The sequence below is a fragment of the Chanos chanos genome, chromosome 6 (genome assembly GCF_902362185.1).
Source record: "Chanos chanos chromosome 6, fChaCha1.1, whole genome shotgun sequence".
In the NCBI taxonomy this organism is placed as follows: Eukaryota; Metazoa; Chordata; class Actinopteri; order Gonorynchiformes; family Chanidae; genus Chanos; species Chanos chanos.
In genome coordinates, this window is record NC_044500.1 from 23,786,634 (window position 1) to 23,814,429 (window position 27,796).

General features: G+C 44.2%; 1 protein-coding gene across 1 annotated transcript; it reads right to left on the reverse strand.

Annotated features, from left to right (window-relative positions):
- On the reverse strand, positions 1 to 27,789 carry erbb3a (erb-b2 receptor tyrosine kinase 3a). The gene is made up of 30 exons (XM_030778180.1): positions 27,685 to 27,789; positions 26,703 to 26,889; positions 22,885 to 23,010; positions 21,539 to 21,601; positions 21,254 to 21,372; positions 20,922 to 21,063; positions 20,494 to 20,607; positions 20,211 to 20,328; positions 20,018 to 20,091; positions 19,747 to 19,837; positions 19,418 to 19,435; positions 18,634 to 18,851; positions 18,353 to 18,485; positions 18,123 to 18,216; positions 17,773 to 17,927; positions 16,758 to 16,805; positions 16,183 to 16,324; positions 12,179 to 12,298; positions 11,888 to 11,986; positions 11,562 to 11,747; positions 11,311 to 11,466; positions 10,039 to 10,114; positions 9,012 to 9,158; positions 8,817 to 8,914; positions 3,555 to 3,557; positions 1,991 to 2,176; positions 1,632 to 1,700; positions 1,214 to 1,430; positions 1,106 to 1,171; positions 1 to 944 (listed from the first exon to the last, which is right to left on the reverse strand). The coding sequence occupies exons 1-30, from the start codon at positions 27,772 to 27,774 to the stop codon at positions 1 to 3; spliced, it is 4,299 nt and encodes a 1,432-aa protein (XP_030634040.1). The 5' UTR covers positions 27,775 to 27,789.
- Positions 27,790 to 27,796: the final 7 nt, after the last annotated feature.

Consider the following 27,796-nt stretch of genomic DNA (forward strand, 5'->3'; position numbering starts at 1 on the left):
TTATGTAGGCACAGCACTGGGTTTGTGAAAAACTCTGCTTGCCCAGTAGTCTGGGTTGTCAAAAGAGCGATCGCCTTCCTGTTCCCCTGCCCCTGCCCCTGCATATACCCTGACCCCTAGCCTTGGCTTTTCCAGCAGCTTGACAGCTTCTGGCCCCTCCTCTTCATCTTCCTCCTGGAGATTCTGGTACTCCACCATTAGCTTCGCTCCACAGGCTGCACCTCCCCTCAAGGCGTCCATCTGCTCATATTCATAGACATCTGGTTCCTGTCTAACCAGTACTTGTTCCCTTAAAGCATGTCTCAGCCTGGGCTGGCGGTTCATGTACTGGTCCAGTCCTTGTCCCCTAAAAGCATGTCTCAGCCTGGGCTGGCGGTTCATGTACTGATAATCTTCTTCCATGTACTCACCCTTCTCTTCCGCTCCTACTCCATCCATCTCAATCTGTCTATGAACCACAGCTTCAGCTTTCACTCTGGGAAGGTCTTGTCTGAATTGGTCATCAGCTTTCATGCGTTCCCCATGCCTTCCAGAGCAGCAAATATCCATGTATTCATACATCTCCTCCTGCAGCTCTGCTTCAGCTGTCTCTGCATCACTGGACGGAGGCTCAACATCCTCACTTGGACTCCGGTCCTCCCAGGATGACAGGGACACTCTTCCACTGCTCTCTGATCCCTCCATGGATGACCTGGCCATCATCTGGTTCCAGTCTTGAGGCCTGGCAGTGCCCTTGGCTAGATAAGCAGTGGTATCGCAGGATGCAAATGAAGGTGTTTGCTTTGGCTTGGCTGTGGGTCTAGGTGAGAGTGTCTGGTTGTTCATGTACTCATATTCATCATCAGCATTTTCAAGGTCCTCCAGGAAGAGCTGTTCATCTGCCGGACCCTTGGATGATGCTCTGTTTGGCCGCATCATATGGGGTGATGGGAAGAGAAGTGTTTCTGAGAGAGGGAATGAGAAAAATTATTAGCTGAGATTATAATGGGTTCTAATGAGCCATTCTAACTTTAGGAAAAAGTTTCTCTCTCTCTCTCCCCCTCTATCAGTCATTCTTTCACAGACAGATGAAGAATGACCTATTTGCACCTAGCACACATCTCACCTTTCTCAGGTCCATCGGTCAGTCCTGGGAGTACATATCCGTACTGGTCCTCCTCTCCCTCAGTGCCTGGGAGTACATATCCGTACTGGTCCTCCTCTCCCTCAGTGCCTGGAGAGGGCGTGTCTGGAATGGGCGTGTCTGGAGGCACCGATAGGCTGTCTCTCTGGGACATGTAGGCACTGTCTTCACGTTGTCGTGGTCTTCTCAGACTCCCACCCCCAAGGAAGTCTTCTCTCATCTCCAGCTCCAGCACTGGGCCCCGCCCCTCTGAGCTTTCAGAGATGGTACGAGCAGAATTCAGTCGTGACCGAGAGGGCAAGCCCACCTGTGGCCAACATGGAGACAAAAGTCAAAACTAAACGGGACATGTTTCAAGTTTGAAAGTTGTCTAAAAATTTTTTCCCAAGTCAGCCTTGTGCCTGGCAGGGCAAGAGCTTTTCCGTTTGGAAAACTGAAAACAGATAGGTATATTCACATTGATTCCAACTGGAGACTGGCAGATGTGAGCCAGAGATGCTAGGTGTACCTGTGACATGCTGTCTACACCTGGAGTCATGAGGAGGTATCCAGCAGGAGTAGATGGCATTGCACTTCCCTGTGTGTATAATGGGGAGAAAAAACAAAGAGAATACAGCATGTGTGAATCACGATTCTATGTGCAATTTTTTTTTTATGTTCAAATCACTGAGAGTGGGAAAAATGTACATTTTAGTGTCAAAATCATGATCACTGATTACAAATGTGAGGGGGTTTGCTGCCAACCAAAAACAAATCAAAAGCAACAACAGGAATAAATGGAAATTACAGCTTGAGGGTAAAGGACATCTTTGAAGGAAAGGAAGTGCATTGCATTATCTGAGGTGGTGAACTCCATGAGGTCCTCACCTTGCAGCCATCCACACGCAGGCGAGAATGACTCCTAGATGGTGACATGTACATAGGAGGTGTGGCCATGCCATCGTCAAGTGCCTCCTCCTCCTCCTGGTCCTCTAGCCCCGCCCCCAGGATGTCTAGCTCTGTCCCTCTGTGGTGAAGGGCGTCAGGAGGGGAATCTACAGGTGCACAATCACCCTAGTGTTTGGGAGGACAATACCATGAGAGACTTTATCTTACCAACTCTACTTATGATTTCATCCATTAAAAATCATGACCACTTCTCATGTCAGTATTCACTGTGTCTGTGTAGTTTAATTGTAAAAAAATGTTCTAAAGATGTGACTTGTTCTATAAAGCATTTTCAAGTGTTCTTAGAGTTGAGTAAGTTTCTACCAGTCTTCTAATCTTGAGCTTTCACATTGACTTTTTCATTCATTTATCCATCCATTTTTTTCATTCAAAAATCGCCTGCATCCGAGCTGGTCCTTTTTTTTATTATTATTTTATTTTATTTATTTATTTATTTTTTGTACAAAATAACAAAGATCTTGTAAAGCTCCGGTAGGGCAGTGTTTGAAATGTAGCGTCGAGAGAGTAGGGCGTACCGTGGCTCCAAAGGCTCCAATAGACAGCGAAAACCTGGGGTTTTCGCTGTTACGTTGATACTTTTTCAATGTTGATACTTTTTCTGAAAGTGTCTTTGTTGTATGACATCGTTATAAATCCTTAGCGTTAGCTAAGCAATTGTATTGCTCTCTGGTCATTAGTTCAGGCTAACTCGCTTACATCGCATACAGCTAAAATGTTAGGTAGTTAATTTTGAAATGATACCTGGGTTGTTATTAGTAGCTTAGATCAGCGGTTCCCAAACGTTTTAGGTCATGCAGCCCCTTCCACATCCTGACCAAGCTGACGCGAAAGAAAGCCATGTATGGCATGATCCATGGAACAGAGAGAATGTATGAGGGTGGCGGGGAAACTTGGGCCATACAGAATCAGATATGTCATTTTAAGAAAAAGAGGAAATTACTGTTTTATTTTTATCTGATTTTAGATTTTTTAAAAATATTGCAATGACCTGTGTGTTGTTTGGATTTGTGTACATTGTGCTGTGTTCGCACGTTCAGTCTGCCCATTACTCTGCTCTCTGCCAATCGCTGCAGTGCATGGAATGTTGGATCAGTGCTGCGGGGGGTTGGTGGAGCAGCCAGGGGCGAGTATATTCAGGTTATCAACTGTTACATTAAGAAAAGAGTTCTCTCTCTGTTCTTGTCTTTTGGAGTGAGCACTAGTTTTTGCGTGGGTCATAGCCAAACAAATAACGGCCCTAGAGTTATTCAATAAAACACCCAAGTACTTGGGTAAGTCAGATTGGGAGGCTTTCCACTTGCAGTTTGAGTTGCTGGCCCATGCAGAAGGTTGGACAGTGGAGGATAAGGCCCTACAGCTGGCTATGTGCCTCACGGACGATGCATTGAAGTGCCTTTTATTGCTTAGCCCAGAGGACAGGCATGATTATGACGCTTTGGTAGGGGCTTTGAGGAGACGCTTTGGGCAGTGTGTGCAGCCTGACTTGCTTAAAAATTAACTCAGCAGTTGATGCAGACATCCAGGTGTACGGGTTGCCAGGCCCGTAGCCCATACTACCCATAATTCACTACTTGACTTCACAGGTAATCTGAACCCATCTTCTCAGTTTTCACTGTAAGGGTATTGGATACAGCAGTGAAACCAGAAAGCAGATACAGTGATGACGCAATTTCGCCGTAAAACCGCAGAAAAATCTAAATTCTTTCTCTCTAGCAGTGGTTCTCTCTAGCAGCGGTTCTCTCTGGCAGCAGGTGTCTCTTGCGGGTGTTCCTACCTGCATAAAGAGGTACCATTCTCTCTGGCTGTGGATTCCCTCTCTGGAAGGGACCCTCCCTGCCTAAAGAGACACCATCTCTCCACAGAAGAAAACAAAGAAACAACGAAGCAAGATATCTGCACCGAACGTCCGGCCTAAATATGTACTTTCTCTCGTGCAGTTGCGACTTCAACTTCACCGGTTAAATATACTGTAACCCACGTAGTATTCGATGGAAGAAAAGGTGACCGGATCCCTTTTAATTTCTTAAAACATCGACGGACTAAATCAAAAACCCTTCAAGATCATCGGACAAGCGACGGAGCCCCGAAGATCTTCAAGCGACAAGGATGCTGATTATTGATTGTACCATATCAGTATCAGTTTGCCAAGTAGTGTTGATTATGTTAACAAATAGTATCTTTGGAATAAACTGTTGTCCTGTCTGTTTCTGCTGCAATATGAATGGCATCAAAGTACTCCAATTGCCTTCATCAACCTGGTTGTTCATGACTGTTATAGATTAGTAGACATTAGTACTGCAATACTCACTAAGACTGCAGCACAGTGTTACAACTAGATTATAATTAAACTACTAAAATTTAGAATAAAGTATTAATAACTTTATGAGACTGATTTACATGAGACTGATTTGATAATCCTATCACACCTACATCTTTTGGTGCCCCCATGTTAGGATTCCTGTTGTACCTACACAGGGCAGCCCTTGCGGGTCTTGGCAGATGACATAAAGAGCCTTACACAGCGGGCGTATGCTCACATGGCTCCCGACATGCAGAGTGAGTTGGCGAGAGATCAGTTCACCAGAGCTCTGTCACCTACCAAGCTGCGCGTCCACGTCCAGTTAGAGCACCCATGGTCTCTACAGACTGCGTTGGAGTTGGCGGTAGAGAGAGAGAGATTGTATGGGGCGTGTCAGCCGGGGACAGCTGTGGCGAGGGCACGTCTACAGTCAGAGCCACAGCGGGGGCCAGTATGAACCAGGAAAAGCCTGCGTGGGTGACCGAGATAACAGAACTGATACAGGCTGTGTCAGTTCAGACAACAGGTAACCCATGCACGTCACCTAGGCCATGTTGGGGGTGCGGCCAGCCTGGACACCTCTGCACAAATGGGGGAATCAGGCCTCCCTCCCCCCTGAAGCAGATGACGACATTTCCAAAGAGCCTGTGGTGGTGGTTGGGCAGACTAGTGTTGAGGACTTTTGCTATATCTCTGCTCTGCCCTTGTGGACACTGGGTCAACGGTGACGCTGGTAAGACCTGATGTGGTGCCTGGCAGGACTCTCACATACACACACACACGCACACACACGCACGCACGCATCTCCACTCTTACACTCATTCAGTCTTACACTGATAAGTGCCATTTCAAGCAGCAACAAGTGACTTTTCTGGGGCACAGGGTCGGGGGGGAAGGCATCAGCACTATCGAGGACAAAGTGCAGTCAGTGGTACGCTGGCCTGTCTCCTCCACACAGAAAGACTTGCAAAGCTTCTTGGGCCTCGCCTCATATTATAGGAGGTTTGTTCGGGGTTTTGCGTGCATAGCGGCCCCCTCTGTTTCAGCTTTTACAAAAAGGCAGGGACTTTGTCTGGATGGAGCAGTGCCAGAGGGCATTCGACCGTCTATGCCAGGCCCTAAGCAAGGCCCCAGCTGACCCCTTCCTTCCATTTGTTCTGGACACGGATGCCAGTGGGGAGGGTGTCGGAGGAGTGCTGTCTCAGGTGGGTCCAGATGGTGAGAGAGTAGTAGCATATTTCACTCATGCATTTAACAAGGCAGAGAGGCGCTACTGCACCACCAGCCGACAGCTCCTGGCAGTGGTGCTCTCTGTGCACCATTTTAAATACTATCTGTGTGGCTTGCCTTTCACTGTGAGGACTGACCACTCTGCCCTCCATTGGCTAATGTTTTTCAGGGAGCCTGAGGGGCAGGTCACCAGGTGGCTAGAGGAGCTCCAGTCTTACAACTTCACGGTGGCGCACTGGGCCGGAGCACAACACACCAATGCCAACGCCCTCTCCCAGCACCCCTGTGCTGCAGACAGTTGCCACTACTGGGAGCAAAGGGAGGGCCGTGAGAGAGAGTTACTGGAGGTGGAGCAGCCATGCATGGAGCAGTGGGGTCAGGGCATTTCGGTGTCACAAAGACGCTCCGCGGGCTCCGCCAGGGCTTCTATTGGGGCCTTTTCCGGAGGGACATGGAGGATTTCTACCATGGGTGTGACCTGTGCACTGCGCAGAAGGGGCCAACGGGTTGGTCACATGCCCACCTGCAGCAGTTCCTGGCAGGAGCCCCCATAGAGAGGGTGGCCATGGACATGATTGGCCCACTCCCATGGTCAGAGAAAGGTAACTGCTACGTTGCCATTGACTTTCACAAAATGGCCAGAGGCCTATGCTATCCCTGATCAGGAGGCAGAGACCGTAGCGGATGCCTTGCTGGAAGGCATGTTTAGTCGCTTTGGGGTGCCAGACACTGTGCACAGTGACCAGGGGAGGAACCTGAGTCACTGCGTGTTCTCCATGTGCAGTCGTCTGGGAACACGGAAAACCCTTTACAGCCCCAAAGTGACAGCCTCGTGGAGAGACTCCATCACATGCTGGGACAGCAGCTGGCCATCCTAACGTCTGAGCATCGGCGGAACTGGGACGAGCATCTGCTTCTGGGGCTCATGGCGTGTCGCTCAGCAGTACAGGATTCCACAGCATGTACTCCAGCACTCCTCATGCTAGGGAGGGAACTTTGCACACCTGCAGAGTTGGCCTTTGGGCACCCCTCAGACTCCCTTGCTGTTTCCCCAGGCCCTGAGTACACCAGAAGGCTCCAGGACTGGCTGAGGTCAGCTCATGCATTCACCCGAGTGCAGCAGCAAAGTGCCGGTACACGACAGAAGTGTAATTATGATGTGAGAGCCCGTGGCAGGCACTTTCAGGTTGGAGAACTAGTCTGCACAACCTGCAAAGGAGGAAGGGCCGATGTCTTAAGCTCGACAGTCAGTGGGTGGGCCCCTGCAGGGTGTTGGGGTGGATGGGGGAGGTGGTGTACAGGGTAAAACTGCCACCTGTAGGGAGAAAGGTAACGCTTCACAGAGACAGCTTAGCCCCCTATCAAGGCGGTGCCTCACCCCACGTCCCAGGAACCCCGAGTTCTAGGCCCCATGCCCCTTTTCAGTCTCCTTGCCCCTCCCACCCCCACAGCCTTTGCAAGACAGGTGTGACCCTCTAGTTGATTCCATGTTGCCCCTTTCTCAGCCCACTTCCCGAGTCCCCACGGCCCCGCATGTGGACCTGTTGTCCCAAGGAAACACTAGCACTAGTTTTTGGCGTGGGTCGTAGCCAAACGAATAACAGCCTTAGAGTTATACGATAAAATAGCTATTCAAGCACCAGTCAGAGTCGGATGTGTGATTGATTACAATATTACAATTTTACAATATGATTACATGAATATGATTAAATATGATTATTTTAATTTCCGCCATTACACTTTTTTGTCCTGCACACCCCCTGGGGGTGCGCACACCACACTTTGGGAAACCCAGGCCTAGATGATTAATGCTGTCAGAGTATGCTGCCCTAAAAGACGTTCAAATTTAAAAGTTCGCCTGGAACGCCTCAGTTTGACGAATTTGAACGCACCTCTGTATCCCACCTCTGAACTCACGGTGCTCCGTTGAGTGTTTATTTTTTAGATGCAGTATCAAATTGGTAGTATTGAATTCAGCTCTGTTACTACCGCTTTGCAAAATGTTTTCTGCAGAAATTACAAGTGGCTGTTGGACTGCTTTCGTTTTTCCAATTGAAAATATTTCCACGCTGCAGACATTTTAGACATTAGCCGCGTCCTGCCACAAATTGTGCTCTCCGTTTCCAACACCTTTGTGACAGCTGATGTACATCAAAGGACTGGGCTTAGGTTCATGCTCAATAAAGCTGATACCGATCAGTTAAAAAATGCCTTAATCAGCCTTATATCAATCTTTGAGATTGGATTGGGACATCCCTACTTATTATTATTATTATTATTATTATTATTATTATTATTGTCGTTTTTGCACTGTTTCAATTCCGCAGTTTTCACGATATCGATTCCATTGCAGCTGCAACAGGTCCCTCCTAATGCTGAGTTGTGTGCTTGTACACAGCTAATTGATAGGTCCGCTCAATTTATTTTTATTTATTTATTTTTTTAAATTGCCGAGTTTAATTGCTTATTCTCCCACTGAAAATTAATGGGGAAAGTTTTAGGTCTCTATTGGCACAACAAGGGTTTTCACAGAGCAGCAGTCGATAGTTGGATTCAGTGATCTTTTGCCCCGCAAAGTGAAACTGATGCTGCGGCGTAATCACACTCACATTTTCTGTTGGAAATACATCTCTAGTTATGCTATTATCATTAGCAATATAAGTAGTAGTAGTAGTAGTGGTAGTAGTAGTAGGCTAGTAGTAGTCATGAGAAGATGGCAGTAGATTCGCATGCTATTCCAACAGGTAAGGATGTTATTGGATAAAAATCATACTATAAATTCACTTTTTTCCAAAATATTCTATTCACACACACCGTTTACTCTTGCAGAGAGAGACGGCCTCAGATAGGCACCTCCACCAACAGAACCTCGATTTCAGCCTCACTAAAAAAAATTGGTCTTGCAGCTCGCCATTTTCAAGTAGAGGATTTGGGTTTTGATTCGAGCTCCTTTATATACTAATGACATTAATTAGGGGGCGTTTACAAGGCGGAAATCTAAAACCATTCAGCTGCGCACAATTTCAAGATCATTTGTGATTTATAGATTTCACATCTGGGAGAGTGGCATACGCCTGTTCGTTTTTGTGTGTATGTTCATTTTCTCTGAATCACATTTATGCACTTTTCAGAAATGACCTTAGATCAAATGTAGGATGGTTTCTATGCATCTATTTCATAAATGAGGCCTGAGGAGTCACTTGCGTTCAGACCTACTTTGATAACAAGATATCGGAGAGGGTCTCTGGCCATGCGAGTGAATTCACTGGCGAGCTCCTTAAAAGTTGGTCGTATGTTCTCATCAATCATCCAGCCTGCCAGGGAAAGGAGAAACATTACTCCATGAGAACTACCTGAATGATTTTCCATTTATTGCAGCGTTGTGCATGTGTGAAGAGGATGAGGACTCACATTTGACCATAACCATATAGACATCTATGGTACAGATCTGAGGCTGAGAGAGACGCTCGCCCTTTTCCAGCAGGTCTGGTACTTCCTGTGGCCGCATAGAGGCATATGGCTCCACCCCATATGACATCATCTCCCACACAGTCACACCTGCATTTGCAACACACAACCATGTGTTTACTTTATGGGAGGGACAATATTTACAAATTACCATAATGCAAATAATCATTCTATGGTGCATATTTCACACACAGTGCACAGTCTGAAGTGAAAATCTTGAGAAATGTTTACAAAAACCTGCTGACCAAATCTGTAACAGCATTCTAAGATCAGCTTCTTGTGTGGTGTGATGACGCTGTGCTCGAAACTGATCACTCAAAGTCACAACGGTATAATTTAAAGTGATATCAGGAGAGGAATGCAGATTTTAATTTCTTTATGATCTAAAATATTTTATTTGGATTCCTTATGTGTTAGAACTGTAGGTCTCAACACCAACAACTCCAATGCAGGATAGCACTGTTTTACTTTTTTCCAGGCCAGGCACCCCAGATTCAATTTATCTCCCGATTACCAAGCCCTGCGATTTATTAACTATACGTGCTAATACAAGGCATTTACCCATGTTTGCTGTTTGATAGTGTCTCAGGACTGGCGCTGAGAAGGACTACATGTAAAAATGGCAGCTGTTCCTCATAGTTTATAGAATTATCACATGGACCAGTTTAGATAATTATTCCTCACTGGTAGCACAGAGCAGACATATGTCATCATTAGAAATGGTGTCAAAAATCTAATTCTGCAAGTTACAGATAATAGTGAGAATGGAGAAATACAACCCCAAATCTCTCCAAACGTCTAATTCTGTATACAAATAGGACCATTCTTAAACCAAATGTTTTGTTTGAACAGAATTGAATGTGAAACATTAAAGATTTTGTAAATAGATGCTTGAGTTTCCAGAGCTAAACTGAATGGTTGGGACAATATAGAAAAACACAACTTCAGACACACACACACACACACTCACCATAACTCCATACATCACTCTGGTGTGTGTACCTGCGAAATAAGATGCTTTCTAGGGCCATCCATTTGATTGGTGTCTGAAAGGAGCACAATGTCGTAGAAGAAAACATAACTGTTACTGTTAAAGAAATGGCAATACCCAAAGACACTGCTAACTACACTGTTCTGCATTAGCATGTGAAAACTGGCAGAACACACACAATACAGTTTGTGGCCTTTTAAGTGTTTCTTATGTTAATGATCCAAATGATCTGACGTCACTCTGTATCGGCAAGTCAAAAGTGTCCCTGTTTACACCTTGCGTTAAGATCAGATTTTGGTGATCCGATCACAAGTGGACAGCTCTAAATACATCCATTTACACCTGGCTTTAGAATCCGTGTCTCGAGTGACCACTTGAGATCGGATCTCACTTCCCGGCTCTATATGTAAATAAACACGTAAATCATTTCCAACATGCTACCCCTTTCATTGAGTTTCAGTTTTGCTTTTTTGATTGGAGATGGTGCTTATGACATGTGAGATGTCAGACAAATTTGGTGATCATTGATCGCTGTTTTGGGACATTAAGGCACCGCCAGCTGTTTCCTTATAATGGACGTCAATTGAGAGGAAAGCACTTAATGTGAGGATGACCATACTCAGATTTCGATTTTTTTGACAGGAGTTTCTGACAAGAGATGTCCGAGAGAAATTGGGTGATCATTAATCGCACTTTTGGAACATTAAGGCACATTAAGCTTTTTCACGTTAAGCGCTGTTGTTTTTAATTGGTGGGAGGCATCAATGCACTTCCCGTGCCTAGTCTGTAAGAAATTAAAAGAAGAAGAAGAAGTAGAAGAGATCGGATGCGTTTACACCTGTACTTTTGAACTGTCCACTTGTGATCGGATCCCCAAAATCGGATCTTAATACAAGGTGTAAACAGGGCCAGTAAAGCACAGCACAGCTGAAGCATCGAACAGTAACTAAACTGTCAATGAGTGAGTTTTACCAATGATTCCAGATCACTGTGATAACTGTCTGTAGAGAATACAGTGGACAAGTCAGTACAAGTTTGGTCTGTTTTTAAGGAGCAATACATTCTATTCACAACTTACAGGACAGAAATGGGATTTTCAGAAGACTCTTAGATATGGTCCTAGATTGAGCCTTGGGATAGACTAACCCGAGGGTTTGTCTGTCTCAAGTAGAAACAAGTTCTGTATGATGTGACACTGGGAAATACACACTCAAAAAGACACTTGGCCAAGCCACCCTGGGGCTCCCATACCTTAACTTCATTGTAGAAGTATTTTTTGTCATCAGGGTAAAGTAGATCAGCAATGCCATAGTCTGCGATCTGTACCATAAAGTCACTTTTCAGAAGGATGTTCCGTGCAGCCAGGTTCCTGTGCACAATCCTCTGCTCCTCCAGATAATACATACCCTGATAATAAGAGAGGGATTAATCAGAAATGGCTGATGAGACATAAAACACACACTCTCACATACTGAACTGTGTGTTGCATGAGAGTGAATTACCTTTGCGATCTGCACACACCAGTTGAGCAGTCTCTGAGGGTTGAGGCTGTTTGTGTGGTGCCTGATGTGTTCCAGTAAAGACCCCTGAGGGCTGAGCTGGGTCACCAGCTGTAAAGTGGCACCTGGGCAGATTCCTAAAATCCTTACGATGTATGGATGGTCCAGGCTGCCGATGGCCAGCATGTGCTATGAGACACAGGAAACAGCCACATACAGTCCATGGTGCATATGTCCAGGTATGCTACACTTGTGGGTTTTACAGGGACGTGCTTTGGTAATGAAGTGTTAGCTTGTGTATGCGTATTTTCTGCGAGGCTATGACTCACATCTGTGACTTCGTGGAAGGTCTGTCGGCCAGTGCGGTCCTGAATTGTCTTAATGGCGACAGGGATCTTAACTGTATCTCCTTCAGGGATCCATGTACCCTGAGACAGGTGGACCGAACAGAGAAAGAAAAACAGGTATTGATGCGAGCTGGTTACCAGTGACAAGCATTGGCTCTGTCTAAGTGAAAAGCACTGGATAAAGACCATGTGGTATTTCTGTCTGATGATGTCACTGGTCAGGTGGAGCTTTAGTGATGGCTATGTGAAACACCATGCCTTGATCATAAGTACCTTGTGAACAGAACCGAACACTCCGCAGCCCAGAAGCTTTATCTTCCTCAGTTCTGATGTCTTCAGAATCCGAGCATGAACTTTCACCCCCTTTTCCCCAGGATCCAAAGTCTCAAAACACTGCAAAAAACACAAAAGGCATCCAAAAAAAACCCAGATTACTCCTGATTCCAGTACACAGAAGAGTGAGTCTGTGCTGTGTAACACTCCTTTAAAACATTGGCTGTAAAATGTGCACATCTGAGCTGTGTTTCTGTATAGGTCTGACTGTTACAGTATATTTGGTTTCTGCTGTATGTAAGTCATAGATCTACAAATATAGTCATATCCACTCTAATGAGTGGGAAAGTGAACATAATGATGCTTAGTTTTATGTCAAATACCTGAAAACCTGTGAGGGCACCTAGTACACTATTATAAGACAGTCAGGTTCATTATATTTCTGTTTATACATTGTATTATGTTTGAGCGAAGGTAGCTTGAGCAGAGAGATGAAGTATCCAGCTAAGGAGAGGTAACGTGTTTTCTCAATACACCCAAACAATACACCCATTTCATTCAGTGCTTCAGATTGCCAATATCTGAAATATGATTACTTTTGCATTATAATGCTGAGGTCCCCAACTGCTCCTAATGATGATCTACTTGTTTAACAACACCCCCCCCCCCAAACACACACATGCAGACACACACACACACAGCACTGTACACATATACACAACTCTCCACTGTACAGGTATCACACACACACACATACACCTCTCCACAATACAGGTAAAACACACACACACACACACACTGGACACGCATCACATGCACACACACACCTCCACTATACAGGTATCACACACACATACTGCTCTACTGTGCAGGTATCACACACACTCACACACCTCTCCACTGTACAGATATTACACACACACCCACCACCATATACATATACACAACTCTCCACTGTACAGGTATCACACACACACACCTCTCCACTGTACAGGTATCACACACACACATACACCTCTCCACAATACAGGTAAAACACACACACACACACACACACACACACACACACACTGGACACGCATCACATGCACACACACACCTCCACTATACAGGTATCACACACACATACTGCTCTACTGTGCAGGTATCACACACACTCACACACCTCTCCACTGTACAGGTATTAAGCACACACCTTTTCACTGTACAGGTAACACATAACACACACACACACACACTGCTCCACTGCACAGGCATCACATATACACACCCCTCTCCACTGTACAGGTATCACACACACACACAACTCTTCATTGTACAGGTGACATGAAACACACAAGCATTTCTCCACTGGACAGGCATCACATGCACACACACAAACACACACTACTTCACTGTACAGGTATCACACACACATAAACACCTCTTCACTGTATAGGTAACAGGTAACACATACACACACCTCTCCACTGCACAGACTACTACTACTAGGCAGTCCATCACGAACGAAGATGATGTTGCCTCCGTGGGGGAGGGGGAGGGGGGGCGTGACTATCGTTGCTGCTGGCAGTGCCACTGTTTGTGACTACACAGTCTGATCCTAGAGCCACATGTCTTGCCGCAAGTAGAACATGTGGGGGATGGAGAACCTTGTTTTTTTGGGTATTGGTCCAAAGGCCCAGTGAGTGGTACACAGAGGACACAACATCTAGAGCATGTTGCGTGGCAGTAGGACTGTGGGCCAGGAGAGCACAGTCGTCTGCATACTGTAGCTTCTGGACATTGCAGATGGTGGTCTTTGTTTTGCACTGAAGACGACTGTTTTTGAATAGGTTTATGCTGTTGAGGAGAGAGTTGAAGTGCTCTGCCCAGTGCTGAAGGATTTGTTGCTTGTCCCTCAATAGTACCAGACCATTTTCTGATCTAACAGGAGTGATGTTACGTTTTTGTGGGCCATTCAGCCCACAAAAAATAAACTTTGCCCATTCAGCATCTGCATCAAAGGTGCCGTCCCGGGGGTTGTTATTCTCCAGGCCATGAAGTCCCTCTGCCAGCCTCTTGCAGAACTGTGTTCTGCAGCCCAGTGATTTCAAGGCCCTGCAGTTCAGTTGTTTTCTAGGTTGTTGTTTCTTTTGTGGGAACTGGATTTTTATTTTGAACTTAGATCTAATTAGCCGGTGATTGGTCCAGCACTCCGCACCACGCATGTCCCGGGTTAAATTGACATCACTTTGGTCATGCTATCTTGTGATTATAAAGTCCAGTAAGTGCCAATGTTTAGTCCGGGATGCATCCATGAAGTTTTAAATTTGTCTTTCATTTGGAAGGTTGTGTTTGTTATGAGCAGTTGGTGTTCAGAGCACAGAGAGAGGAGTCTGAGACCATTGGTGTTGAGTTTGCCTACACCGTGATTTCCAATAATTCCTCTCCAGAGCTGGGCATTGGTTCCCATCCGGGCATTGAAATCACCCATAAGGATAAGTTTGTCAGAGTGGGGGATTCTGGATAATGTAGCATCAAGGCAATTGTAGGTGTCCTTGGTGCTGTCTTCAGCATCCAGAGTGGGAGCATAGGCACTCAGGAGAGTGGCAAAGCAGCCTTTCGTAAGAGGGATATGCCAGGTCATAAGTCATTCACTGATGCCCTGGGGAGACTAAGGGATGCTGCTGAGTAGTTTGCTTCTAACTGCAAAGCTAGCCCCACGTAGTCTGTACGTGCCCTCTGGAAGGCCCTTCCAAAAGAAGGTGTAACCTTCACCTATCGCCAGTGAGTCTTCTCCTGAGAGTCGGATCTCGGTGAGTGTTCCAACGTCAGTGTTATATTTATTGACTTCATTTGCAATGAGGGCTGTCCATCTGTGAGGTCTGTTTGTCCCAGTTTGAGTGTCAAGGAGGGTACGAACATTCTAGGTTGCCAGGTTCATAGACAGTGTATATTTTCTTTTTGGTTTTTGACCAAAGAGAAGTGATGCCTTGACAGCTGCGGTTTGTCGCCCAGGTTGAGAGGAACAGGCAGTATTTAGGTCATCTTTTCTAGACCCCTCCCCAACAAGGGGTCGGCAGTGCGGATCCTAAATAGGGCTGCACAGCCTCGCAGGAAGCTGTGAAGGAGGATGCTGCTCCTGTTTCAAGCGACCATTATACCCACACCGCCACTGTGCAGGACTCGAGCTAGGCGCTCCCAGCCACATCCATGGCCTGCCCCTGTTACTGTGTCCTGTCGCCAGAGGGCTTGTAGTTGAGGGAACTGGGGGGCAGTGGGGTGTTGAGGCAGAAGCCCGCACTATGAATGGATTTAATGTGGAAAAAGGTGTGTGCAGTTCCCTCCTCCACAGCTTTGGCAACACTCAACAGGCTCCAATGGCATGAACTGAAGACAACTTTCAGATGAGTGAGGTTGCAGGGAACTGGATCTCGATTATGGAGAGTTGATTGTGTGCTCCCAGCACAGTGTTGTTGTTGGTGATTTTCTGTCTGGGTTAACTCCCATAGCCTTGGTCCTTCCAAGGACATCCACATGGCAGTGCAGATATTTACCCATAGCTGGGATAGTGGCTGATGGGCACCAAGGCGAGTCCACTCACCAGTGGGCCTGCACACCTCATCTCTGGGGCCCGTTGTTGCTTCGAGATCCCCTGCAGTTTAGCGTGGGGCAGCAAATTAGCCAGCTTCCATGTGTGGCCACGAGGAGGCACTGCAGGAGTCTTGGTGGTGGAGAGGCTGTGTACTGGTGGGGGAGACTTATGCACTCTGCTCTTCTTTTCGCCCCTGGGAGGGGCTAGCCAGAGGCGGTGGCTGAAAGCAAACAGTAGCAAGCAGGCAAGCAAGCTAACATGCAGCATGCACTATCTACTACTACACCACTGCATGCACACACCCTGTGTCAATGGAAGACACACACACACACTGCACAGGCATGTCTCACACACACACACACACACACACACAAACACACACACACACCCCTCTCCACTGTGCAGGTATCACACACACACACATACGCACCTCTCCACTGTACAGGTATCTTCTCAGGGCACGTTTGCGGCGGATGGCGAGACTGCGTCGGTACAAAGCACTCAACACAAATACGGATAAGGCCAAGACCACAACTGCTATCACACCCAGTACTACTGCAGTGACCGGCAGCCTGCAAGAGATACACACGCCCACACACATACACATACACACGGATGCAATTAGGTATGGTCACAGTCATATCTAACAGCACACTACTGCATGGCACATTCCACCTACCAAAGGGAATATGGTTTTGCCCAGATGAGTTGGCCACCTGGTTAGAGGGATATTATAAAATACACTGGAAAAATATGAAGTAATACTTAGCATTTTCCTACCACTCTCCCTTCCTCTGGAATGGTCTACCCACAGAAATGAGGGAGGCAAAGTCTCTTCATACCTTTAAAACTAAACTAAAGACTTATCTATTTTCGGTAACTAATGGATATAATTTTGATTTAACTTTGCTGCAGACATGTAAAGCCGTTTGAGACTATAAATAGTGATACTGGGCTCCAAAATAAACTTCTGTTATTATTATTATAGTACAGGGAGACACTTACCTAGAGATGCTCCTTGTCCCACAGTCACTCAGGCCTGGCCCAGTACATCTGAAAGGCAAGAGAAAATATCATTGAGCCTTACTTTACACCCATACAAATATCAGTGAGTCTTACTTTACACCCATACAAATATCAGTGAGTCTTACTTTACACCCATACAAATATCAGTGAGTCTTACTTTACACCCATACAAATATCAGTGAGTCTTACTTTACACCCATACAAATATCAGTGAGTCTTACTTTACACCCATACAAATATCACTGAGCCTTACTTTACACCCATACAAATATCAGTGAGTCTTACTTTACACCCATACAACTATCAATGACTCTCACTTTACAATCATACAAATATCACTGAGTCTCACTTTACAATCATACAAATATCACTGAGCCTTACTTTACAATCATACAAATATCACTGAGCCTTACTTTACAATCATACAAATATCACTGAGCCTTACTTTACACCCATACAAATATCAATGAGTCTTACTTATACTCATACAAATATCAATGAGTCTTACTTATACTCATACAAATATCAATGAGTCTCACTTTACATCCATACAAATATCAATGAGTCTTGCTTTACAATCATACAAATATCATCGAACCTTACTTTACAATCATACAAATATCACCGAATCTTACTTTACAATCATACAAATATCACCGAACCTTACTTTACAATCATACAAATATCACCAAGTCTTACTTTACACCCATACAAATATCACTGAGCCTTACTTTATATCCATACAAATATCAATGAGTCTTACTTTACATATGAATCTCACATTTAGTGTTTTGAGATGTCCTGATTTACACATGCACTCTCTCGCTCGCTGTCACTCACACTCTCTCATTCTCTCTGTCTTTCTGTCTCTCTGTTTCCTTCTTTGATGTCAGGAGAGATTCTAATGTGAGATTTCCATGCTAACCTAAATTTGTCTTTCATACTTTAGTTTTGGGTGTTTGAAGGCTGGGGAGCAGCAGGCCAGTGTTCTCACCCCTGGGTACAGTTGCTGTGGCAGGGCTCACATCTACGCTGGGCATTTGGAAATTTATAGATGAGTCCTCTCTCTCCCATCACGCCATCCGGACAGGATGACACACAATGAGGACCATCCTGTAAATGCGCACATGCTACACACTCATTTGCTCCCTAGAGAGAGAGAGGGGGAAGAGAGGGGGTAGGGGGAGACACAGCATGTGAACACTGATGGAAGGTTATGAGAAACATCTCTTCTGTATGAGTCAACCCAGGATGGCAGAAAACTTGGACTAGCATACACAAGTTTGACTCTATAGGTTATAAAGAGTGAAGAGGTTTTTAGAGGAATAAAGAGCCGAAACATACTGGACCAGTGCAGGTGTGTCGGCCTTCCTGCATCTCACACTCAGAGTGACAAGGCAAACACTCTCCCTTTGGCCCAGCAAATTCACGTCTCTGACTACAGACGGACAACAAGACAGTAGGGTTACTTACACACATGAGAAAGTTTCATGACTCACACACACACACACACACACACACAAAACTCATTTTTTCCACATAAACATACACATGTCTCTCACACACTAGCATACCCTGAGAGGAAGTTGCATTCTGGTACACAGGCTCCTCCTCGGCTGAAGTTCTTGCAGGACAGACACTGGTCCGGGCCCGGACCCCAGCAGCCCTCAGAGGAGCACAGTTGGTCACAGACGTGCCCTTCATGAACTGTATACGCACATGCGCACGCACACATACACAAACACACACATGCACAAACAGAGCATTAGTGTTGATCCTAAGAGCACTCTGATTATGATACATGATCACTGAATCATTTCACTTGTGTGCTTTCAACCCACAGGCACAGACTTACTGCACTCGTCCTTGGGTCGGTTGTCTTTGATGTCCAGGCCTTTCTGGCGGCGCTGTGCTCTGGGCCCACTGCCAAACAGTCGAGTCCAGTTTACAGTGTGATGATAACAGAGCCTGCTGTTCCCAGTGATGTAAATACCACCATCACTGATACGTTTTAGTGAACGCAGGCCCAAAGATGTCAGGGAGGGAATCTTCATCACCAGTAAAGAGTAACCTCTGAAATACAAACGCACAAACACACAGAATCAGTGAAAGAGCAGTGCTGAAGAGGAATACTGTATATGTTTATGATACGCTAACACACTTCCCAGATTAGGAAGTGTGTGAAGAATACTGCATATGTTTATAATACACTAACACACTTGCCAGATTAGGAAGAGTGTGAAGAATACTGTATATGTTTATAATACACTAACACACTTCCCAGATTAGGAAGTGTGTGAACAATACTGTACATGTTTATAATACACTAACACACTTGCCAGATTAGGAAGAGTGTGAAGAATACTGTACATGTTTATAATACACTAACACACCTGCCAGATTAGGAGGAGTGTGAAGAATACTGCATATATTTATAATACACTAATACACTTCGCAGATTAGGAGGAGTGTGAAGGTGTCCATGTTTTATGAAAAACTGAAAATCTCCACTGAATTGTACCCACAGAGAACTCTATCCATTCAGAGTGTGACCAAATGTACTAAAACTGGCGTTTAACAAAAAAAAACCCCACAAGTGTCAGAAGCACCATACACTGTCATTTCACACAGGGACATACCTCTTTGAGCTGACTCCTCTAACACAGGAATAAGGGAGACCAACAGAGAGATGAATCAGGGAAGAGTAGAGAGAAGCACACAAGGTATTACATCTCTGGTAAGATTCAGTCAGAACACAGTTACTTATACAATGATGTGATAAACACTTACAGTCATAAAATCCAAATATCATTTTACAGCACAGACAGGCGCACTGGTCACAAGACATGCTGACACCCAACTGACTACTGACAATTTCGTAGACAAACAGACAGAGAGAGAGAGAGAGAGAGAGAGAGAGAGAGAGAGAGAGAGAGAGGAATATTACAACACAGACAGATGTTCTTACCTGTAGGGGGTCCTGCCTTGTATTGTTGCCAGATTGGAGAAGACTGACAGATCACTGAGCTCTTCAGGCCATGACTGGATGCTCAGAATATCTGGCAGGTTGGGAGAAATAGGGACAGACTGAGACTATGACTGAGGACGACAAGCTTTAACTGTCAGGTGATCGATCAGGCAGGTGAGTGATCAGACAGGTAATTGATCAGACAGGTAACGAGTCAGACAGGTGAGGTGTAGGTGGATTAAAACAGTGTCTGATGCCAACTGTACCATACCTGTGATTTCTCTTACAGTCTTGAAGATTTGCAGTTTTTTGGGGTTGAGGGCAGTGATGTTGTTATATGGGTCACTGGGAGACAGAGAAAATCTCATCACTGACTGGTCACTGACTGGTCACTGTGTGATGTTTGGGCCAAAACTGTGTCAGCACTGAAATAATACTGTCCATTCCAAAGTGATGTGACTCACCCTTTGATGCCAGTGACCAGAAAATGGAGACTCCCCTGGATCTTAGTACAGTTTATAAAACTGTCAATGTTCTGAGAGTCGACCGTCTGCCTATCACGCATCCCAGTGCCCCGACATGCTGCAGAAACACAGAGTTCACAGAGAGAATTTAGACTCAACAGCATTTTGGGTGTACATACAGCATCTGTGTGTACATATGTGCATGTTTGTGTGTGTGTGTGTGTGTGTGTGTGTGTGTGTGTGTGTGTGTGCGAGTGTGTGTGTGTGCGAGTGTGTGTATGACCTTTTGGACACAGTCCACCGCAGGGTTCACACCTCTTCATTCCTGCCTTCTCCACCTCCATCTTATCAGAAGGACAGCTACTCACACATGAGCTCCCGTCCACCACAAAGTTCGCTGAGACCCACAGAAAAGCAGAGTTAAAATAACAAACAGTGGAGTTAAATTACATTTAACTTTTAATAAATCTAATAAAAGAGAAGCTGGGCATGTTCTGACAAACTAAACAACCTTCTAATATGTGTGCAAGTGTGAGGGTTTTCAGCATCATTTATCAACCCATAAGCATGAAGTGACTTTATCTCTGGATAGTCCATTTCTGCATCAATGTTCAGTAGGCCTATATGTCAAACTACACTACAGTGAGTGCACACAGCTCTGTGTGAGTGTGTGTGTGTGTGTGTGTGTGTGTGTGCATGAAGCAGACTCACGTGGGCACTGGGCCACACAGATGGAGCCATACTGGTATTTGGCACTGGGATTAGGTTCCAGTTTGAAGGTGTGTTTGTTATAGATGAGGGCCTGGGGACACTGAGGCACACAGGATCCAGAGTTGTTAAAGTTTCTGCATGCCTGAAAAAAAAACACATATACATATTAAAGCCATGCTGTTTATTGTTGCTATTATGCTTATTGTGTGTGTGTGTGTGTGTGTGTGTGTGTGTATGTGTATGTGTGTGTGTAAGTGTGTGTGTGTGTGAGAGAGAGAGAGAGAGAGAGAGAGAGAGAGAGAGAGAGTCTGGGTGTGTGCTTGAACACTCACAAAGCATTGGGTATCCAGAGGTCCAGAGCAGCCGCCTGCACACTCAATATGACAACATTCACTAGGGCTGTGTCCAAAGCAGCGTCCGTTACACTGAGGAGCACACACTGTTTTAGTCACTGCAAAACAGAGAGAGAGAAGGGGAGTAAGTGTGTGAGTGCATATGTATGTGTGTGTGTGTGTGTGTGTGTGTGTGTGTGTGTGTGTGTGTGCGTGCATGTGTGCGTGCTTGCATGCGTGCATGTGTGTGTGAATGGAACACCACATAAGTGTAAGTAGACTCACAGATCTGGCAGGTGTCATTTCCAGGCCCCCAACACAGACCACCACACAATTCATGACATGCACCTACACAGACAATTCATAACAAATTACCATTACCTCAACACTCACATAAAACTACATAATGGATTACAGTAAACAAAATCTATCCAAAAGGGGTGCTCTGATCGATCAGTCCCCCATCATTAACGGCCAATATTCATTCTAAATAGTTTGATCAAAACTCTCTATAAAGGCCGATCAGAAGAGCCAATCAGATGACACAAAATACACAAGACATTTATCTGTACGTGGCAAAAGAAGCTCACTAAAATGGTTTCACCGGTCTGGCAGTTCTACAAGGTGTCCGAAAAAGACAATAAAATCGCTATATGCAATGTGTTTGAAGCAGAGATCCCTCGTGGTAGAACACAACAATGACACCACAAACCTGATTAAACATTTGAGAATTCATTGTGTCAAAGAATACTGTGAATATGAAAGGCAAGCCAGCGCAAAGTCAGTAAAGTGAGTTAACCCTTTAGCAACTCAGTCGTCCATCACTCAGTTGTCAGTTAGGAAGACATTTAAACGGCAGGAACCCTATAGCAGCGACAGTAAGAACTCACAAGAAATATCAGCCAAGATAATGGAATTCATTGGATTCAATGGAATTTATTGCCTTATGTAAGCTATAATGGTGTCTCATGCTTTCTTATACTTTGAACCGTAGTGCATAGTGTTGAGCACATTTAACTTTTATTTCATGGGAAATCTAAAATAGTTGCTAGACTGCTCTTCAGCTGAGCATAGGCCATTATGTCAGTTTCAGTTTCTTCGTAATCTACATGCCCTAATAACAGCATGGAATATGTTGCATATGTTGCCTTCCAATAAATAAACAGTTGTCAATTTATGATACTTACTCAGTTCTTAATTATAATATTTCTGTAATGTTGTTAAGAATAGTTACTTTTATTGCTATAAATAGTAAATAAATAAATAATGCTACACAAAGAATAGATGGAAGACACCCCCACCCCCCCCCGCCACCCCCCTCCAGGACTATTACTGCAAATCACTATTTATTTTGTCCAATCTCTTACATAGGACTACTACAAATAAATCACTGTTTAATCTGTCCAATCTCTAGGATAAGACTGTTATCATAACGATTAGACCATAAATCACTGTTTAGTCCTGATGTTGGACAGATTATTACTATAAACCACTATTTAATCTGTCCAAACTCTAGGACAGCACTTTTACCATAAATCGCTTTAGTATCTGCCCTAGGTGGTTAAGGTGGTTGTTGATTTGATGAGCAGGTCTGATGAGTGCTTTTGAAATGTGTAATGAATGCAGCTTACGTTGTGGTCCATTGTCACTGATGATGATTTCTGCTTTACTGTCCTTCACAATGTCGTACCAGTTGACCTGAGGGCCATAGCTCAGGAACTTGTTCTGGATGATCTGGACACCCCCCTCCAGAATTTCTGTGGCACATAAGAAAGACACAGGGTAAACATTAAATAGTGACAATAAGATCTGGGGCCAATGCTTGTTTATCTAATAACTCCAACTGCAACAAGTGCTGAGGAACCAACAACATTATGCTGTGGGTTACATTCAGCCTGACTGAACCAGACGTTTTCAAGAGATTAGAGGCACAGGTGGGGGAGCAGGCAAAAAACATGCATGAACGCACAGGAGACGCATTACTTTCACATTTCTGGGAGCATGTACGGTGATTGCTAAAGCAAGCAGGGGCATGTATGATTAGTCAAGCCCAATAGTGCATAACTAATCACACATTAAAAATCAGTGCACACCAAACACCAGAGTCTACAACCAGACTGGCTTTCTCTAGAGTATTCTGTGGCATTCTGGGAAACGTTCAGGTTCTCTCACACATGAGAGAATGCAATACACAAGCACATTATGCAAAAAGCCCATTCAGTGCACAGTCACCAAGAATGGCTGTCCTTACTTACCATCTCTATGACAACAGGGTACACTGTTGTCTGTGACTCCATTATGTGGGTGTGGAATAAACAGGATCATTTGAATGTGCGCTTACAATAGTGAGTGTTTGTCCCTGCATATGTTGTAGTTGTGAATGTGACTGTATGTGTAAGTATTTCCTCCATGCTGACTGTAAACTACTCTTAACCTGCACATAGAAGATCAGACATGCCAACTAACACAAACCGTTTTCCTAAACATTGTAGTAATGTCTCTTGTGATGTCTGAATTACGACCAAAAGGGAACTTTTTAAAATATTGTCAAATAGATCTGAAGTACTGTTAACAGTGTACAACCTGAGCATACCAGAAAAAGATGTTTAAAAACAAACAAAATCTAACTTAGAAATACACTGAATGAAAACTGCAAAATAGCCTGCAGTATTATTAACAATACACAACTTTTACCAACACAAGAACACAACACAAAACATACTTGGAATTATTTGAATAAAATGTTTTAAAACAAGTGCAATCCCACTTTTAAAGTTGTCAAACAAATGTTTTTAAAAAAAAGTGAAGTATTTTTTATCAACACACAACATTTTACAAACCTGAAAAATAATAAATATTTAATAAACCTGAATAATATGCTTCCAAACTTAATTAGAAGTGACTGAATGCAGACAAACTCGTTCACCCTGGACTGTTCTGCAGTGAGCAAAGGGCTTGTGTGTATTTTCATATGCCATGACTGATGGCATGGAAATATTGAGTCATTGAGTCGATCCTCATCTATGACCCTCATTTCTGTTAAGGTTAGTAATCAAAGTAAATTCTATGTTGAATAAATGATTACTGACATGGCAATATTGCGCTCCATGAGGCTTTTCAACACTTACTTACAAGCCAACAAACTGACACTGATATAATGTAATGAACACAACTAAAACAGAGTAATTGTTATCAAGACACCGTGAAAACATTATAGTGCAATGTTTTCAAAAACCTTTTTGGGGGGGATTTCTGGTTGTGTATTATATATCTTAGCACTACATTTTCTGGACATTTTTGCAATGTTAAATGTTCTAAATTGACTGCAGAGTAAAGTAGGACAGCCACCACACTTCTGTAATGTGTAATGTTACAAAAACATTTTTAGAAGGTATCTGCGCAAAGGTTTGAGGTACATCTCTGAACAGATTTACACTCAATATATTAAAGTTGTTGGGTATATATGATAATTTTTCAAAAGTTTTTTGTAGTATTTTGTGAACACCACCCTTTTCAGGACCTTGCAACTGTCGTCCCTTATAGTATGTCTCTTGCATCTTTCCTGGACATTCTTGCAATCTTTTTAAAACATTCTATAATGGCATGGAAGGATAGCATGACAAATTACAGGCAGACTCTGACAGCCACACGGTCCACATACTTTAGGAGACTTATTGATGAGAACCAGAATAATCTAAGATTTCTGTTTAGCACAGTGGCCTGACTGACCAGGAACTGAGTAGTCACTGAGCCACAGATCCCATCACAATTCAGTAGTGATGATTTTTAAGCTTCTTCAGTGGCAAGGTTGAGGACATTAGTAAGAAAACTGGAAACAGTAAACCTCTAGTAGCGGCATCTCGGCCAAGTGACACCGGTATAGCTAAACCCCACGAACAACTAAATTCCTTTTCTCCCATTGGGACTGATGAACTTAGAAAGATAATAGCAACATCAGAATCATCAACTTTGTATACCTGATCCAGTGCCCACAAAGCTATTAAAAAAGTTACTTCCTGCAATTTCAGAACAGATATGAAACATTGTTAATTCCTCTCTGAACCTTAGATACATACCAAGTGCATTCAAGACAGCAGCCATTAGTCCATGTATTAAGAATCTACACAGGTTACCTATTAGGTTTCGTATCGATTATAAAATTCTGCTGCAAACATATAAGACTCTTGATAGTCTAGCCCCCCAGTACCTAAATAACCTCATAACAATTTATAGTTCACACCGCCCTCTTAGATCACAAAATGCAAACCTTCTTTCCCTACCCGGAATAACAAAATCTACACTTGGTGGCTGGTCTTTCTACTACATGGCTCCTAAACTATGGAACAGTCTTCCAACTAATGTGTGGGATTCTGACACACTCTCTCAGTTTAAGTCTCAACTAAAGACTTACCAATTCAGCCTCAAATACAGCTAATTATCCTAGCCAAGGGGGGTTGAGGTGGTGGAAAGTGATCGTGGAGTATTTTTGGTGAACTGAGATGTTGATGCTGTCTCCTCTCTATTCAAATGCTATCACTCAAGTTTGTTGACGATGGAATGGAGAGTTGTTGATGTCTCAGGAACCCCTAATGGCTTTGCGGCCTGCTGTTTCTGCCCTCTCTTTTCTGTTTTTTTGTTTGTTTGTTTGTTTGTTTGTTTAATGCTGCATTTATTAGAGTTGCTGGAGCACTAGTGCTGCACTTGAATCAGAATCAAAATCATTCTAAAACATCTTAAAGAGCTCTACCCCATGATTCAGTTTGCTTAACAATCTTGTTCATCTTGTTCCCTCTTCTCTTGTTATCTTTACTTCTCTGCCCCAACATTGGGGTATCCATTCTAAGGTCTACAAGGTACCAGTCCCATGCATCAGCTCCCAGCATGAGACCTATATGCTCCTGTCCCTCCTACCCGGACCTCATGCAAGCCCCTATTCTGAGCCAGTGGCCCATCTGTGATGCTGGCTCAGCCTAACTTTTAACTCTTAAAGACAAACTTATTTATATGAACACTGCTTGATTATCAACTTAATCTATATCTGATACCAACTAGAACTCATAGAACATCCATATATTAACTCATTTAAACTGTGAACATCATATACTATAAATAATTTCATACACCATGAAATCTGGTCTGGTGGTTACCCTGTTGTTTTAGAAAATGCTTGAGACAGAGTGCATAGCAGTGAGTGTATAGTCCATTTTTTATCTCTCATCTCTTCTCATGTTTGTTTACATGTCATAATAGTCTGTCAGGACTTCATGGAGCTCTCGGAGCTCCCAACGCTAGTGCTATCCATCCCACACTGGACTCTGACATTTTAAATGAACAAACTCTTTTTTACTTGAAACATGCTTAAAAACACTGTGTGTGTGTGTGTGTGTGTGTGTGTGTGTTTGTTTATAAAAGCAGTACCTGTGAGGCTGTGGGGGCGTGTGAGCAGTACCTGTGAGGTGTGTGAGGCCCAGCTCCTGCAGTCCATATACTCCATCTTTCTGGTAGTTGACGAGTATTGCGAGTGCGAAGCGGCCTTCGTACAGAGACGTCCCTCTGATCACACGCAGGTGATCCAGTGGCAAACGAGGGAACTGGTTTATTGCAATCAGGATGTAGCCTGTCACCTCCCTTATAGACTGTAAGGAGAACAGGGGAAGGTGTTAAACCAAGCCCCTGATTTTTTTTAACATAAACATTTTTTAAATGTATATATTTATACCACTACTTATTGCCCCTCTGGTCTATGTATAAAGGACAGCAGCTAATCAGACAAGTGGGCCAAATCAATCCAAATATTCAGTATCAAATATCATACATTCAAAATCTCAAGCACATAAAACACACAAGATAAATGTCCTAAGGTCTCCTATAGCCCAAATCTCCCTGTGGAGCAGTGGCCTAAACCTGATAATTCACGCCTTGGGCTCTGACTGCCTGCTAAAGTCCAGAGGAGGATGGGCTCCCTCCTCCTGAGTCATGGCTCCTCTAAAGGTTCATTCCTATTATAACCAAACTAATTTGTTTTTCCACTGTCACGTCATGCATGTTCATGTTCATTCATAAAACTGCTTTGGGACAAACGTCTGTTATAAGAAACACAGCACAAATTCAGCTGAATGGAATCTAGTTGTTTTGCCTATGGATGACCTGAGCCAGTGAGAGAGTGGAAAGTCACTACCGATATAACGATGCTTTCTGTGTGTTAGCTCTCTAACAGGACTGATCTTTAGAGGCCAGCTGGCTGAGACACACAGGCTGACATGGCTCTGGTTCTGAGCCTCGTGCTTGGGGCAGAGGAGAAAGAGAAAGCCTTGTGACCAGACAGAAGGGAAAGCCAAGCGATGATATGAGGCAGAATGGATGGAGGTAAGTGTGGAACATGACGCTGGAAATACTGCAGGGAGTCTGGAACCAGGAACAGCAGGCCTTACCCGCAAGAACGAGAAATCTCGAGTGTGTTCCATCTGAGTTATCTCCAGGTTCCCCATCACGATCTCACAGCCTGTGTACCTGTCCACCATCAGTTTATATTGGTCCTCAGAG

What these genes read in the sequence shown, in the direction of transcription:
- erbb3a (XM_030778180.1), bottom strand. Translation starts at nt 27,774, where the DNA reads ATGGTGGACAGGTACACAGGCTGTGAGATCGTGATGGGGAACCTGGAG. An exon ending in GAGATTTCTCGTTCTTGCGG is followed by an intron (nt 26,890 to 27,684) that starts GTAAGGCCTGCT and finishes TTCTCCTTACAG; the next exon opens with TCTATAAGGGAGGTGACAGG. An exon ending in GGTGTGTGCAGATCGCAAAG is followed by an intron (nt 11,467 to 11,561) that starts GTAATTCACTCT and finishes TCTTATTATCAG; the next exon opens with GGTATGTATTATCTGGAGGA.